This window comes from Amphiprion ocellaris, chromosome 18, assembly GCF_022539595.1.
Source record: "Amphiprion ocellaris isolate individual 3 ecotype Okinawa chromosome 18, ASM2253959v1, whole genome shotgun sequence".
In the NCBI taxonomy this organism is placed as follows: Eukaryota; Metazoa; Chordata; class Actinopteri; family Pomacentridae; genus Amphiprion; species Amphiprion ocellaris.
Genome location: NC_072783.1, coordinates 13,308,415 through 13,321,812, shown reverse-complemented (window position 1 = coordinate 13,321,812; position 13,398 = coordinate 13,308,415). Strand labels below are relative to the sequence as shown.

At 38.9% G+C, this 13,398-nt stretch overlaps 2 protein-coding genes across 2 annotated transcripts; both read left to right on the top strand.

Annotated features, from left to right (window-relative positions):
- Positions 1-279: 279 nt before the first annotated feature.
- On the top strand, positions 280-8,885 carry LOC129347449 (uncharacterized). Its single transcript, XM_055004815.1, has 12 exons — positions 280-2,760; positions 2,843-3,005; positions 3,174-3,366; positions 3,718-3,792; positions 3,991-4,053; positions 4,800-4,874; positions 5,001-5,090; positions 5,713-5,787; positions 5,987-6,076; positions 7,798-7,872; positions 8,073-8,162; positions 8,805-8,885. Exons 1-12 carry the CDS (start codon positions 2,655-2,657, stop codon positions 8,883-8,885), a joined length of 1,176 nt encoding a protein of 391 aa, XP_054860790.1. The 5' UTR covers positions 280-2,654.
- Positions 8,886-9,057: 172 nt separating this feature from the next.
- Positions 9,058-12,626, top strand: LOC129347369 (uncharacterized). The gene is made up of 6 exons (XM_055004326.1): positions 9,058-9,168; positions 9,454-9,528; positions 10,074-10,133; positions 10,272-10,377; positions 10,646-10,710; positions 10,799-12,626. The coding sequence occupies exons 1-6, from the start codon at positions 9,061-9,063 to the stop codon at positions 11,591-11,593; spliced, it is 1,209 nt and encodes a 402-aa protein (XP_054860301.1). The 5' UTR covers positions 9,058-9,060; the 3' UTR covers positions 11,594-12,626.
- Positions 12,627-13,398: the final 772 nt, after the last annotated feature.

Genomic DNA, 13,398 nt, shown 5'->3' with positions numbered 1-13,398 from the left:
CGATGCACCGTGACAGTTTGTTTACAGGCTGATGGGTACTAATTGCTGCAGAGTCACGGGTTTGGTTTTGGAAGGGGTGACGGTCTGGAAGATAGCTACTGCCGGGCACTCAGGGACCACAATAACATCCAGAGGGGGCTGGAACAGAACCCTTAATAAGCCAGCTCAGCCAATTACAGAGCAGCTCTGCCTGTCACACTGTACCATCACAGCCATGGCCTGTCAATGTGTGTGTGTGTGTGTGTGTGTGTGTGTGTGTGTGTGTGTGTGTGTGTGTGTGTGTGTGTGTGTGTGTGTGTGTGTGTGTGTTGGTATTTATGGTTTAACGGGACATTTGACCTGACTACACACCGACATTCCAGGGACCTTAGGGGATTATAAGGACTATGCCGAAGTCCCCATAATTCAGAGAGTGTATTTGCATTTGTTAGTGTCTAAACAACATAATTTCTCATTTTCATTGAAAGTCCTTATGTACCACTTGACCTGACTTTCAGTGTATCCCAGTGTATAGAACAGCGCACCCTAGTTCAAGGTCCTGTAATGCACCTTCTTACACATTTTTGATACACACGGTGCAAATTCGGCGGGTTCTATTGTGATTGGCTGGTTCGAATTTGTGGGCGTGGCCTACAGGGCGTTGGCTTTAAGCTCCGCCCACACACACTTTGGGTCCGGCTAATACACCTTCCCTTTAAAAGTTAAATCACACAGTAGCATGTCCGAGTGGATATCCACAATTCTGGAGGAATAAATACACACAGGTAAGCTTTAAAACTTGTAAATTGGCTAATTTTTTGTTTGAGAAAGATTTTTGCAAGTAACAGCACCTTATAAAAGACACTGTGTGTTAACAGATGTGCACTCAGGTAGAGAGCTAGCGTTAGCTGCAGCTAACGTTAGCTGCAGCTAACATTAGCTCCTGGGTAGGCTGGTGGAGATGAGACTGCTAGCTGCAATTAGCCACTTCTTTTTCACAAAAGAGAAGTAACATGAGGAGGTATGATGTTATGCTCTATTGTATTTAACTGTCAGGCTGTAGTGATGTGTTTTTGTTGACATGTGGAAGCTGAGCTAAGGTCTGGAGAGTCTGTAGTTTTAAGTTTTGGAGAGGGCCTCCTTGTTAAGCAGCACATAGGGAGTAATTTTTCTCTGTGTTAGTGAAGAGGACCGCAGGTGAGGGAGAGGAGAGAAGTAGCTAACACTACACTGCTCTGGTTTGGTGAGTTTTGACTGAAAACAAGTAAGAAACAATGGAGGGAATGTGTAATACTTTCTTTGTGGTAAATTAGTTAGGTAAGCTGTGGCTGGGCCTCTGTTTTTAGCCAAACCTTGTGCTGCTTGTGCTCTTGTATGCTCTTGTACGCTTAAACAGGTAGATAACAGATTTTACCATAGAGGTAATTTGGCTCCTTTTAAGTGGTCTTATTAAACTGTAAAGTGAGATGCAAGAAAAATGTGTTATGTTAATGTTTGTTTTGATTTGAAAATTACCTGTAATGTACATGCCAGGCCTAAATCTTTTCATTAGCTAAGGACAAGGATGAACTGTGAGTGCAGTTTATATTTGAATTTGATCCTTCTGGGAATGCCAGTTTGAACTACATAATGCTTTTTTTTGATGAAACAAGCTGAGACTGTTTTCTTGTATTCTCTATTGTTGTTGTCATTAACTAGTTGCTTTTGGGTAACAGTAAGAACATAATCAGATGTCAGAAGCAGTTCAGTAGCAACATTCTAAGCCTTGGTCCTTATCTCACTGAAGGATCCAAGTGTTTTTTCCCACATCATGATAAAAGGGGCTGAGCGTGTTTCTTCCAGCTGTTTGAAACTACTGATTGATTATGAGTTTAATACCTGCACCATCAGAGAGCAGTAGGATCAATATTTGTGTCTGCAAAGAAAGAAAATTGCTGCATTTACACACGGAGCAACAGTAGTAACTTCAATAATTAGGTTTAACCATAAATTATATTGTATTATTGAAAAAGGGCCCATCAGGATCTAACAGCAGGCCATACTCTTTGATTTTATGCTATTAATTAAGTTTTAGTCTGTTAATACATTACTACAAATATTGCATGCTTACCGCAGCACTCTCTAGCAACCAATCTCTGTCTGAAAAAATGGAATGCCGTCACTTTAATGGATGAACGAAGTAATGTTTCATGTCCTGTATCTGAAAGGAGTTTTAGAAACTAATGTTGTGGGTGATTTTGTATACTGTGGGATAGCACTATATGTCTTCTTAAAGCTTAGAGTCAGAATGAATTGGAGTCACTGGTCCAACTCAGTTTTACATTACAACAAACATTATCCTTCTCTATTTAAATTGTAATTCTTGTGCAGACTCTCACCTGACCTTCTCTTTGGTAATAAAAAAAGTATTGCTACACTTAATATTGGTCCTTTTGCATATGGAATGAAATAATTGTAGTTGGTGACACGTAGATTTCTGAAGGAACAATAAATAAAATGTGAACGCTGCTGTTGTGAAGACATCCACTGGATTCTATCCGTATCTTATAAGTATGTTACTGGTTTGTACAGCGAAAGATTTCAGTGCTTTGATAATGCTTGTCTCTACAGATAAATATGATAACTTGACAGTCATCTTCCTTGATAATTCAGGATTTTGATGCAGGGCAGTTAAAATGCAACGGCGAAGACGTATAAATCCAAAGGAGGATGCAAAATTTTATGTTACTGCTGGAAGGGACAAAGCGGGACTTGACATCCAATACATCAGTGCCTTCAAAGGTATGTTGACTCTTGCTAATGTTTACAATTAAACTTGAATTTGTGGCCTGACTTTTCTCTTGATTTCTTTATTATTAACTAGGACGTGGCATCTTTGCAACTACTCCATTTGAAAAAGGAGAGTTTTTGCTGGAGTATCGAGGTGAACTAATAAACAAGCAGGAATGCGAGAAGAGACAGAGGCTTTACCACAGCAGTCTTAAAGTGTTCATGTTCGAGTTCCGTTTTAATGGAAAACTGTGGTGGTATGTATTATGCTGATGGTTTCACCAGTCAGAATGAAATTATATATTGCTATGGAGTGTTTGTGGAAATTATTTACAAAACGCTCTTCCATCAATCAACTTCATAAGCATGTTAAGTATAGACAGTGAATGATTTGTAATTAAATGTCAAGTGTTATGTTTGTGTAGCGTTGATGCTGCAAAAGAGGATGGATCACTTGGAAGACTTGTAAATGATGACCATATCAACCCTAACACCAAGATGAAGTACTTCAGCGTGCAAGGAAAGCCCCATCTATGTTTGTTTGCAATACGGGACATAAGTCCAGGAGAGGAGATCACCTATAATTATGGTGATTCTGACTGGCCATGGAGGAGCAAGGTCGGCAAATTTTTCTTTTCAGATAGTTCTCCTAGAGGAAATGTTTTAACCACAGAAAAAAATTGTTACATAACACTTTATATTCTCCATCTAGCTGTAGTTTTTTTCCCCGCATGATCTCATTAGTCTGGTTTTGTTTATGAACAGCTTCAGAAATATGGAAGATTGTCTTTAGATGGGCAACGCACTATAGTATCATCTACATCAAAAACATCTTTGCAAAAAGCAAAAAAAGTTGACATTCACAAAATCTCACACGGAGAAAATTGTTTCATCAAATGAGTTACATTACTGTTGTTGTTTTTGTTGTTGTTGTTCAGTTGTTGTGTTGTTTTTGGGGTTTTTTTGCAGGATCTCGATGAGGAAATGCCTCAGAAAAGTCCAGAGACCGAAAGTCCCCCATCAACAAAAGAAGTTGTTGAACAGGTATATCTTAATGGAAGAAAGATTTTCATCTTGCACTGTACATCGTAATCAAACTATCCAGAGAGGTTCATGACAATGTTTTGCCACCATTACTTTGTATTAACAGTAGGATGTTTCATTGTCCGAATTTCAGATATCCTCCTGACTGTTAGATTATCTGTATTTTTAATGTAGCTCTCTTCCATGCATGATCTGCAGAAGAAGACAAGTGAGAAAATCCAGACAAGTCCAGTGCTTGATGTACTCACCGTGGTTGGAAAGGTAGGTTAAATCCAGTATGCTAATCAGTGTCAGAATTTGTAGCACAAAGTTAAGTCTAACAACATGGTCATTGGTGCAGTGTGAGAGCACATTCATATTCATGTAGTGGGCTTACATGGACAATGGTATGTGAGGACAATCTCACAAGATGCTTTTCAAAGTGTGGGTCAGTATAACATCTGAGTGTGTGTGTATGTGTATTAAGCCATAATCCACCCAAATATGACTTGGGAGGACTGTATAGTGTTTAAAGGTTCCTTCCTCTGGTGGGGGGATGGTAATGGAATCACTTTGGTCTGTATGAATACCTGGACAACCTGAATTTTATCTATATGTTAGCTTAATTCTTATGGTCAGTATTGTTCGACACGTCAGGATGTAGACCAAGACACCAGTCATAATTATGTTGCAAGAAAAGATCCTATTTACAATGAATCAGTGCAAATTCATCAGCTACAAAGGCACAGCATCTCCCTGCAAAACGCTTCTGGCCACCTCTTTCAGATAGCATGGGACCATTCTAGGACATGGACTGTCAGAGATTTAAAAAAAGTATCAAATTCATCAGTTACAATTAACCAAGATAATTATAGTTTTAGTCGTCTGCAGATTGCAGTCAGCTAACCAGTCAGTTGACTAAAAACACATGTATAGTACATTTTCCTCCCTACCAAACATTCAGAATCACCTTCACTTAATGTCACACAGAGAACATCATTTTGTCAAACTATTTTTAACTTTTGCAGGCTCTCGATGAGAAAATAATTCAGGAAACTCCCAAGACCACAAGTTCCACATCAACAAATGAAACTGTTGAACAGGTATATCCATATCTTAATGGAAGATAGATTTTCATCTTGTACTTTGCATCTTACAAACTGTCCAGAGAGATTCATAATAACATTTTCTTGGTATTGTACCTCTCTTTTATACATTATCTACTACAGATGACAAGTGACAATAGCCAGATTGAAATGGCTATGAGCAACTTGAGCCAGGCAAGGCCAGTGCTTGACCTAGTCACCAGAGTTGAAAAGGTAAATTACATTTATTTTTCCAATTAATGTCATTACTTGAGGCACAATATTATGTTTTCTAATGTGGTCATTTTTGGAGTGTGTGTGTTCATTCACATTCATGTAATGTGGATTATGCGGACGATGGTTTGTAAGGACAATCTCACAAGATGTTATTCAAAGTGTAGATCAGTACAACATCTGAGTGTGTGTGTATTAAACTGTGAACCACCCAAATATGACTTGGGGGGACTGTAGCATTTAAAGGTTCCTTCCTCTGGTGGGGGGATGGTAATGGAATCACTTTGGTTTGTATTAACAACTGAACAACCTGCATTTGATCTGTATGTTAGTTTAATACTTATGGTCAGTGTTGTTGGACACATGGCAGGATGTAGACCTAGACCCAGGATTTTCAAATGTAAAGAAAGAATCAATATCAAATTCATCACTTACAATTAACTTAGAAAATTATAATTGTAGTGGTGTGCAGACTATAGTCAATTGACCAGTCGGTCACTTCTATAGTGTATTTTCCTTCCTACCAAACATTCAGAATCATAGCCATGATGACCTTCACTTAATCATACAGAGAACATCCTTTCTTGAAATGAATTATAATACTGTCATCTTCTTTTTGCAGGATCTTGATGAGGAAATGCCTCAGAAGAGTCCAGAGACCACAAATTCCCCATCAACAAAGGAAGTTGTTGAACAGGTATAACTTAATGGAAGAAAGATTTTCATCTTGCACTTTACATCATAATGAAACTATCGAGAGAGGTTCATAACAATGTTATGCCACCATTACTTTGTATTAACTGTAGGATGTTTCATTGTCCAAAATTCAGATATCCTCCTGACTTTTAGATTCTCTGTATTTACTGTATCTCTCTTCCATGCATGATCTGCTGCAGATGACGAATGAGAAAAGCCAGATTGAGAGAACTGTGAGTGACCTGAACCAGACAAGTCCAGTACTTGATGTACTCACTGTGGTTGGAAAGGTAGGCTAAATCCAGTGTGCTAATCAATGTCAGAATTTGTGGCACAAAGTTAAGTCTAACAGCATGGTCACTGCTGCAGTGTGAGAGCACATTCATATTCATGTAGTGTGGCTTACATGGACAATGGAATGTGAGGACACTCTCAACATGATGCTTTTGTTCAAAGTGTGGGTAAGTATAACATCTAAGCGTGTGTGTGTGTATTAAGCCATAATCCACCCAAATATGACTTGGGAGGACTGTAGTGTTTAAAGGTTCCTTCCTCTGGTGGGGGGATGGTAATGGAATCACTTTGGTCTGTATGAATACCTGGACAACCTGAATTTTATCTATATGATTAGCTTAATTCTTATGGTCAGTGTTGTTCGACACATGTCAGGATGTGGACCCAGACACCAGTCATAATTATGTTGCAAGAAAAGATCCTAATTAGAATGAATCAGTGCAAATTCATCAGCTACAAAGGCACAGCATCCTCCCTGCAAAAATCTTCTGGCCACCTCTTTCAGATAGCATGGGACCATTCTAGGACATGGACTGTCAGGATTTTTTAAAAAAGTATCAAATTCATCAGTTAGTATTAACAAGTTAATTATAGTACTAGGTCGTCTGCAGATTGTAGTCAGCTAACCAGTCAGTTGACTAAAACACATGTATAGTACAATTGTGTGCGTTCCCAACCAAAGCATTCAGAATCACCTGTCACTTAATGTCACACATGGAGAACATCAATTTTTGTCATACTATTTTTAACTTTTGCAGGCTCTCGATGAGAAAATAATTCAGTGAACTCCAAGACCACAAGGTTTCCACAGTCAACAAATGAAAGTCTGGTGGTGAACAGGTATAGTCCATATCTTAATCGGAAGATAGATTTTCTATCTTGTACTTTGGCATCTTTCAATCAAACCTGATCCAAGTTACGAGATTCATACTAAATCATTTTCTTGGTATTGTGTACCTTCTTATTATATCAATTATACTACTACAGATATCGACAAGATGAGCGAATAGACAGATTGAAAGAGTAGGCTGATGGAGCAACTTGAGCCAGGGCAAGGCCAGTGATTGACCTAGTCACCAGAGTTGAAAAGGTAAATTACATTTATTTTTCCAATTAATGTCATTACTTGAGGCACAATATTATGTTTTCTAATGTGGTCATTTTTGGAGTGTGTGGGTTCATTCACATTCATGTAGTGTGGATTATGCGGACAATGGTTTGTAAGGACAATCTCACAAGATGTTATTCAAAGTGTAGATCAGTACAACATCTGAGTGTGTGTGTATTAAACTGTGAACCACCCAAATATGACTTGGGGGGACTGTAGCGTTTAAAGGTTCCTTCCTCTGGTGGGGGGATGGTAATGGAATCACTTTGGTTTGTATTAACAACTGAACAACCTGCATTTGATCTGTATGTTAGTTTAATACTTATGGTCAGTGTTGTTGGACACATGGCAGGATGTAGACCTAGACCCAGGATTTTCAAATGTAAATAAAGAATCAAATATCAAATTCATCAGTTAGAATTAACTTAGAAAATTATAATTGTAGTGGTGTGCAGACTATAGTCAATTGACCAGTCACTTTTATAGTGTACTTTATTCCCTACCAAACATTTAAATCTCAACCATGATGACTTCACTTAATCTTACACAGAGAACATCCTTTCTTGAAATGAATTATAATATTGTCATATTTTGTTTGTTTCTTTGCAGGATCTCGATGAGGAAATGCCTCAGAAGAGTCCAGAGACCACAAATTCCCCATCAACAAAGGAAGTTGTTGAACAGGTATATCTTAATGGAAGAAAGATTTCCATCTTGCACTTTACATCGTAATGAAACTATTCAGAGAGGTTCATAACAATGTTTTGCCACCATTACTTTGTATTAACAACAGGATGTTTCATTGTCCAAACTTCAGATATCCTCCTGACTGTTGGATTCTCTGTATTTTACCGTATCTCTCTTCCATGCATGATCTGCTGCAGATGACAAGTCACAAAAGCCAGATTGAGAGGACTGTAAGTGACCTGAACCAGACAAGTCCAATGCTTGATGTACTCACCGTGGTTGGAAAGGTAGGTTATATCCAGCGTGCTAATCAATGTCAGAATTTGTGGCACACAGTTAAGTCTAACAATATGGTCATTGGTGCAGTGTGAGAGCACATTCATATTCATGTAGTGTGGCTTACATGGACAATGGTATCTGAGGACAATCTCACAAGATGCTTTTCAAAGTGTGGGTCAGTATAACATCTGAGTGTGTGTGTGTGTGTATTAAGCCATAATCCACCCAAATATGACTTGGGAGGACTTTAGTGTTTAAAGGTTCCTTCCTCTGGTGGGGGGATGGTAATGGAATCACTTTGGTCTGTATGAATACCTGGACAACCTGAATTTTATCTATATGTTAGCTTAATTCTTATGGTCAGTGTTGTTCGACACATGTCAGGATGTGGACCCAGACACCAGTCATAATTATGTTGCAAGAAAAGATCCTATTTAGAATGAATCAGTGCAAATTCATCAGCTACAAAGGCACAGCATCTCCCTGCAAAAATCTTCTGGCCACCTTTTTAAGATCCAATCGGTCACTTCTATAGTGTATTTTCCTTCCTACCAAACATTCAGAATCATAGCCATGATGACCTTCACTTAATCTTACAGAGAACTTCCTTTCTTGAAATGAATTATAATACTGTCATCTTCTTTTTGCAGGATCTTGATGAGGAAATGCCTCAGAAGAGTCCAGAGACCACAAATTCCCCATCAACAAAGGAAGTTGTTGAACAGGTATAACTTAATGGAAGAAAGATTTTCATCTTGCACTTTACATCATAATGAAACTATCGAGAGAGGTTCATAAAATGTTTTGCCACCATTACTTTGTATTAACTGTAGGTTGTTTCATTGTCCAAAATTCAGATATCCTCCTGACTGTTAGATTCTCTGTATTTTACTGTATCTCTCTTCCATGCATGATCTGCTGCAGATGACGAATGAGAAAAGCCAGATTGAGAGGACTGTGAGTGACCTGAACCAGACAAGTCCAGTACTTGATGTACTCACTGTGGTTGGAAAGGTAGGTTAAATCCAGTGTGCTAATCAATGTCAGAATTTGTGGCACACAGTTAAGTCCACCAACATGGTCATTGATGCAGTGTGAGTGCGTATTCACATTCATGTAGTGTGGCTTACATGGACAATGGTAAGTAAGGATGAACCGACCAGAAGCATTACAAATTGTAAGTCTTTATAACATTTGAGTGTGTGTGTGTGTGTGTGTGTGTGTGTGTGTGTGAGAGAGAACATCCTTTCTTGAAATGAATTATAATATTGTCTTGTTTTGTTTTGTTGTTTTTTGCAGGATCTCTATGAGGAAATGCCCCAGGAAAGTCCAGAGATCACAAATTCCCTATCAACAAATGAAAATGTTGAACAGGTATATCTTAATCGACGATAGACATCTGAGTGTGTGTATATTAAGCTATGAACCACCTAAATATGACTTTGGAGGACTGTATTGTTTAAAGGTTCCTTCTTCTGATGGGGAGATGGTAATGGAATCACTTTAGCACTTACAAATGTCTATACACCTTATACTGGGTCTGTATTTTAGTTCAATGGACATGTTAAGTGTTTGCAGACCTTTTTCATGGATGTGGGCCCTGTCACCACTCGCAAATGTATTGCAAGAAAAGGTCATATGAGTTTGACAGTATTTATTTGGACATTGTTAGGCCTGGATAGTCTAATAACATAAGTTCCAGAGTGTAAATAGTATAACATCTGACTGTGTTAGATAACAGTGAATGATACTGATGATTTTTCATTGTTTAATTTCTTATTTGTATTTTATAAACAGTTAACATTTTGAATTTGCTGATGCACCTTTAGGTTTTAGTCGTTTTAGTGTTATATAACAATAACTACCAGCCCTTCCTTTGGAAAAAGACAAGATGTATGTATGTATCCTTGTTCTTGCAGGTCAGCATTACAAATCAAGTCACCGCAAGTCAGTTGGCTCCAGGTGTCAACATTGAAACGGTAAACTGTCCATAATGTTGGCATTGGACTAAAAGCATTTTATTCTCTTATCAGACTTGGTATACATCAGCAAGTGAATATGAAATATTTTGTTCCTTAAACTGACAAGCAAATGTTACACTGATCTGTTGCCAACAGTGTGTACAACATCACCTGGTGTGCACAACAGTATCCTCCTTAGACAAGTGCTTGCAGTGTCTGGGACCTGTATCCTCCTTCAAATGGCTTGGCTATAAATGCAAAGGTGAGATATTTAATGAACTGATGGACAGGCACTAAGTAAATGCATATCTTGAGATTTAATGTACAGTCCTAAACAAAAGTTTACATACACAAGGTCGTGTATATCATGGTAGTCTTGGCAGGAGCACTGAGTGGCACCAATTGTCATGCTCTTTTCAAGTTGCCGCTGTTTTATTTATCCTAGATTGCTGCTGTGTTCTGATAGGAGAACAACTTAACACAGTGATCCATAATGTTGAAATTAAATTCATATTCAAAATCCATTACAGTTTGTTCACAGGTCTGGCATAAATCCTGTATCCGTCAAATTCCAAATGAGCCAAACCTTTCACAAGTGAGTGTCCCCTTAATGTTTCTTGAACCTTTACACTGTCTACAGTCTCCATCAGTGCATATAATAAATACCTTTCTCATCATTTCAGGAGCAACAGTCTGCTGAATGTTCTGGGGATCAATTATCATCAGATCAGTATATCAAGAGACTACGTTTAGAACAGGAGCCACAATCAGATGATGATGAACACTTTTCTGATGAGGATTACATACCAGACACAACAGATGAAGAAGATGAAGATTTAGATGCAAGGATGCCCTTTATGTCTCATCAGTTGAAAGCCCAACAGCCAGCAATATTCAGTGCTACAACATCAAATGTGGGAGACACAAGCATCCCAGTTGTACCTAGTACATCAAAATGTTGGCCACCTCTTGAGGATCATATGAGTTCCAGTGCTGTTGAAACGTCCGATTCAGCAAATGGTGTCAAACAGTCATCAAAGGATAAACCAGAGGGTGAAGAAGAGCTTCAGAGACCAGAATCAGCGCTTCTGACTATGAGCTCTAAAAATTATTGTTATGTCTGTGGTAAACCACAAAGCAAAATTTCACGCCACTTGAAAACGCATACAACACATGCTGAAATAGTTCATGCATTTTCCCTCCCTGAGCACTCCAAAGAGCGTAAAATATTATTGGAAAAAATGAGAAATAAGGGAAATTTCCAACATAACACTGCAGTTTTACAAGATGGGACAGGGCCACTGAAAGTGAAAAGAAAACCAAAAGTTTCAGATGTGACAGGAAAGTTCATTCACTGTATGTATTGCCAAGGATTGTTTATTCGTAAGGAACTGTGGAGACATGTCCGCAGATGCTCCTGCAAGCCAGAAAGTGAAGACTTGGATAAAGAACCTGGTAGAACCAGGTACTGGGTTTAGCTGCAGCTCAAGAGTCTGCATCCTGTCAACAGATCTCAAGTGGAGTGTGGAAGCTCCTTAGTGTCATGAAACAGGATGAGGTAGCCTCAGTTGTGCGAAATGACCTCTCTATTATTCAGTTTGCCCAGTCACTCTACAACAGACATGGACAAGACCCCACAAAGTATGAATACATGCGACAGAAGCTCCGTGAAGTGGGGCGTCTGATGTTATGTCTGCGGACAGAATTTTCTATACATAACCTGGAGGAGGCTGTCAAACCTGCTAACTTCCAGAGAGTTGTGCAAGCAGTGAAGAAAGTTTCAGGTTTTGATGAAGAAAATCTCTGTTTCCAAACACCAAGCCTTGCGCTGAAATTGGGACACACACTACGCAAAATTTGTGACATCATCCACTGCCGGGCCCTCATGGCTGAAGATGAAGAATTGATCAAGTCCACTGAAACATTCAAGAAACTGCACACCTCCAAATGGTCAGAGTTAGTGTCTCACAGGGCCCTGAGTACACTGAGCGATGCAAAGTATAACAAACCATCTACATTACCCTTCACTCAAGATGTTCAGATTCTTCACAAGTACCTGGAGAAAACTGCAGAAAGAGCTGTCTGCGACTTGAATGAGGAGACCACCACCCAGAATTATGCTCAGCTTGCAAAAGTTACTCTGGCACAAATTATTGTGTTCAATCGTAGACGAGCTGGAGAGGTTTCAAAAATGCGCCTCAAAAGTTTTCAGGAGGGAGACACCACAAAGCTTCATGAAGATGTTGCCATGGGGTTGTCAAAGATTGAACAAAAGCTCTGCAACTATTTCAGAAGAATTGAAATCATGGGGAAAAGAGGCAGAAAGGTTGCAGTTCTGCTCACACCAAGTGTGGTGGATGCTCTTTCGCTACTGACCAGTAAAAGAACCGAATGTGGCGTTAGTGCCACAAATGTCTTCCTGTTTGCAAGACCCAAGTCAATGACCTACTACAGAGGACAGGACTGTTTGCGTATTCATGCAAACCAGTGTGGAGCAAAGCACCCTGAGCACCTCAGTCCACACATACTCAAGGAAACATGTTGCCCACACTTTCACAAGTCCTCAATCTAAAAAACAACGAACTTGATCAAGTTGCAGACTTTCTGGGTCAATGACATCCGTGTTCACAGAGACTTTCTACAGATTACCAGTTCCCACCACACAGCTGGCCAAGGTTTCCAAACTGCTTCTGTCAATGGAAAAAGGACGTCTTTCTGGTCTGCAAGGGAAATCCCTGGATGAGATTGAACTTGAAGGTTTGTACAGAAATAGCATTTGTAGATATTAATCTAATATTATTTGAGGGTTTTGTTTCTTTTTCTGTATGCTAAGTCAAGCATTGGGACTTTGATAAATGTTCTCAGCACAGATTACATTTTATGTACAGTATAAGGAGACAGAGGGAGTAACTGCTCAAAAACATTCAATTGAAGACCACAGTAGGCCAGGTGATAGACTTTCCGATGGGCGATGGTTTTGCAACAGTTTCGATATCACCGTGTTGTGTGATCATTTTTCAAAATTATAATGTACCAAGTCCATATTTATGAACAATTTCAAACGAGTGAGCCTCTAAAACCAGGATTTTTGCTTTTTGTGCACAAGTAATCCATTGTGCACAATATAATGACACTGACAGGCTTCCAGTAATCTTCCCATCCAGTAGGCTTCTTGAGTTTATGGCAAACTAAAGAAATTGCAGAATTAAATTATGATACAAGTCAATGCCTAAAATATACTTTCCAAATGAATTTCTGTATTTAATATGAGTTACTCATATGA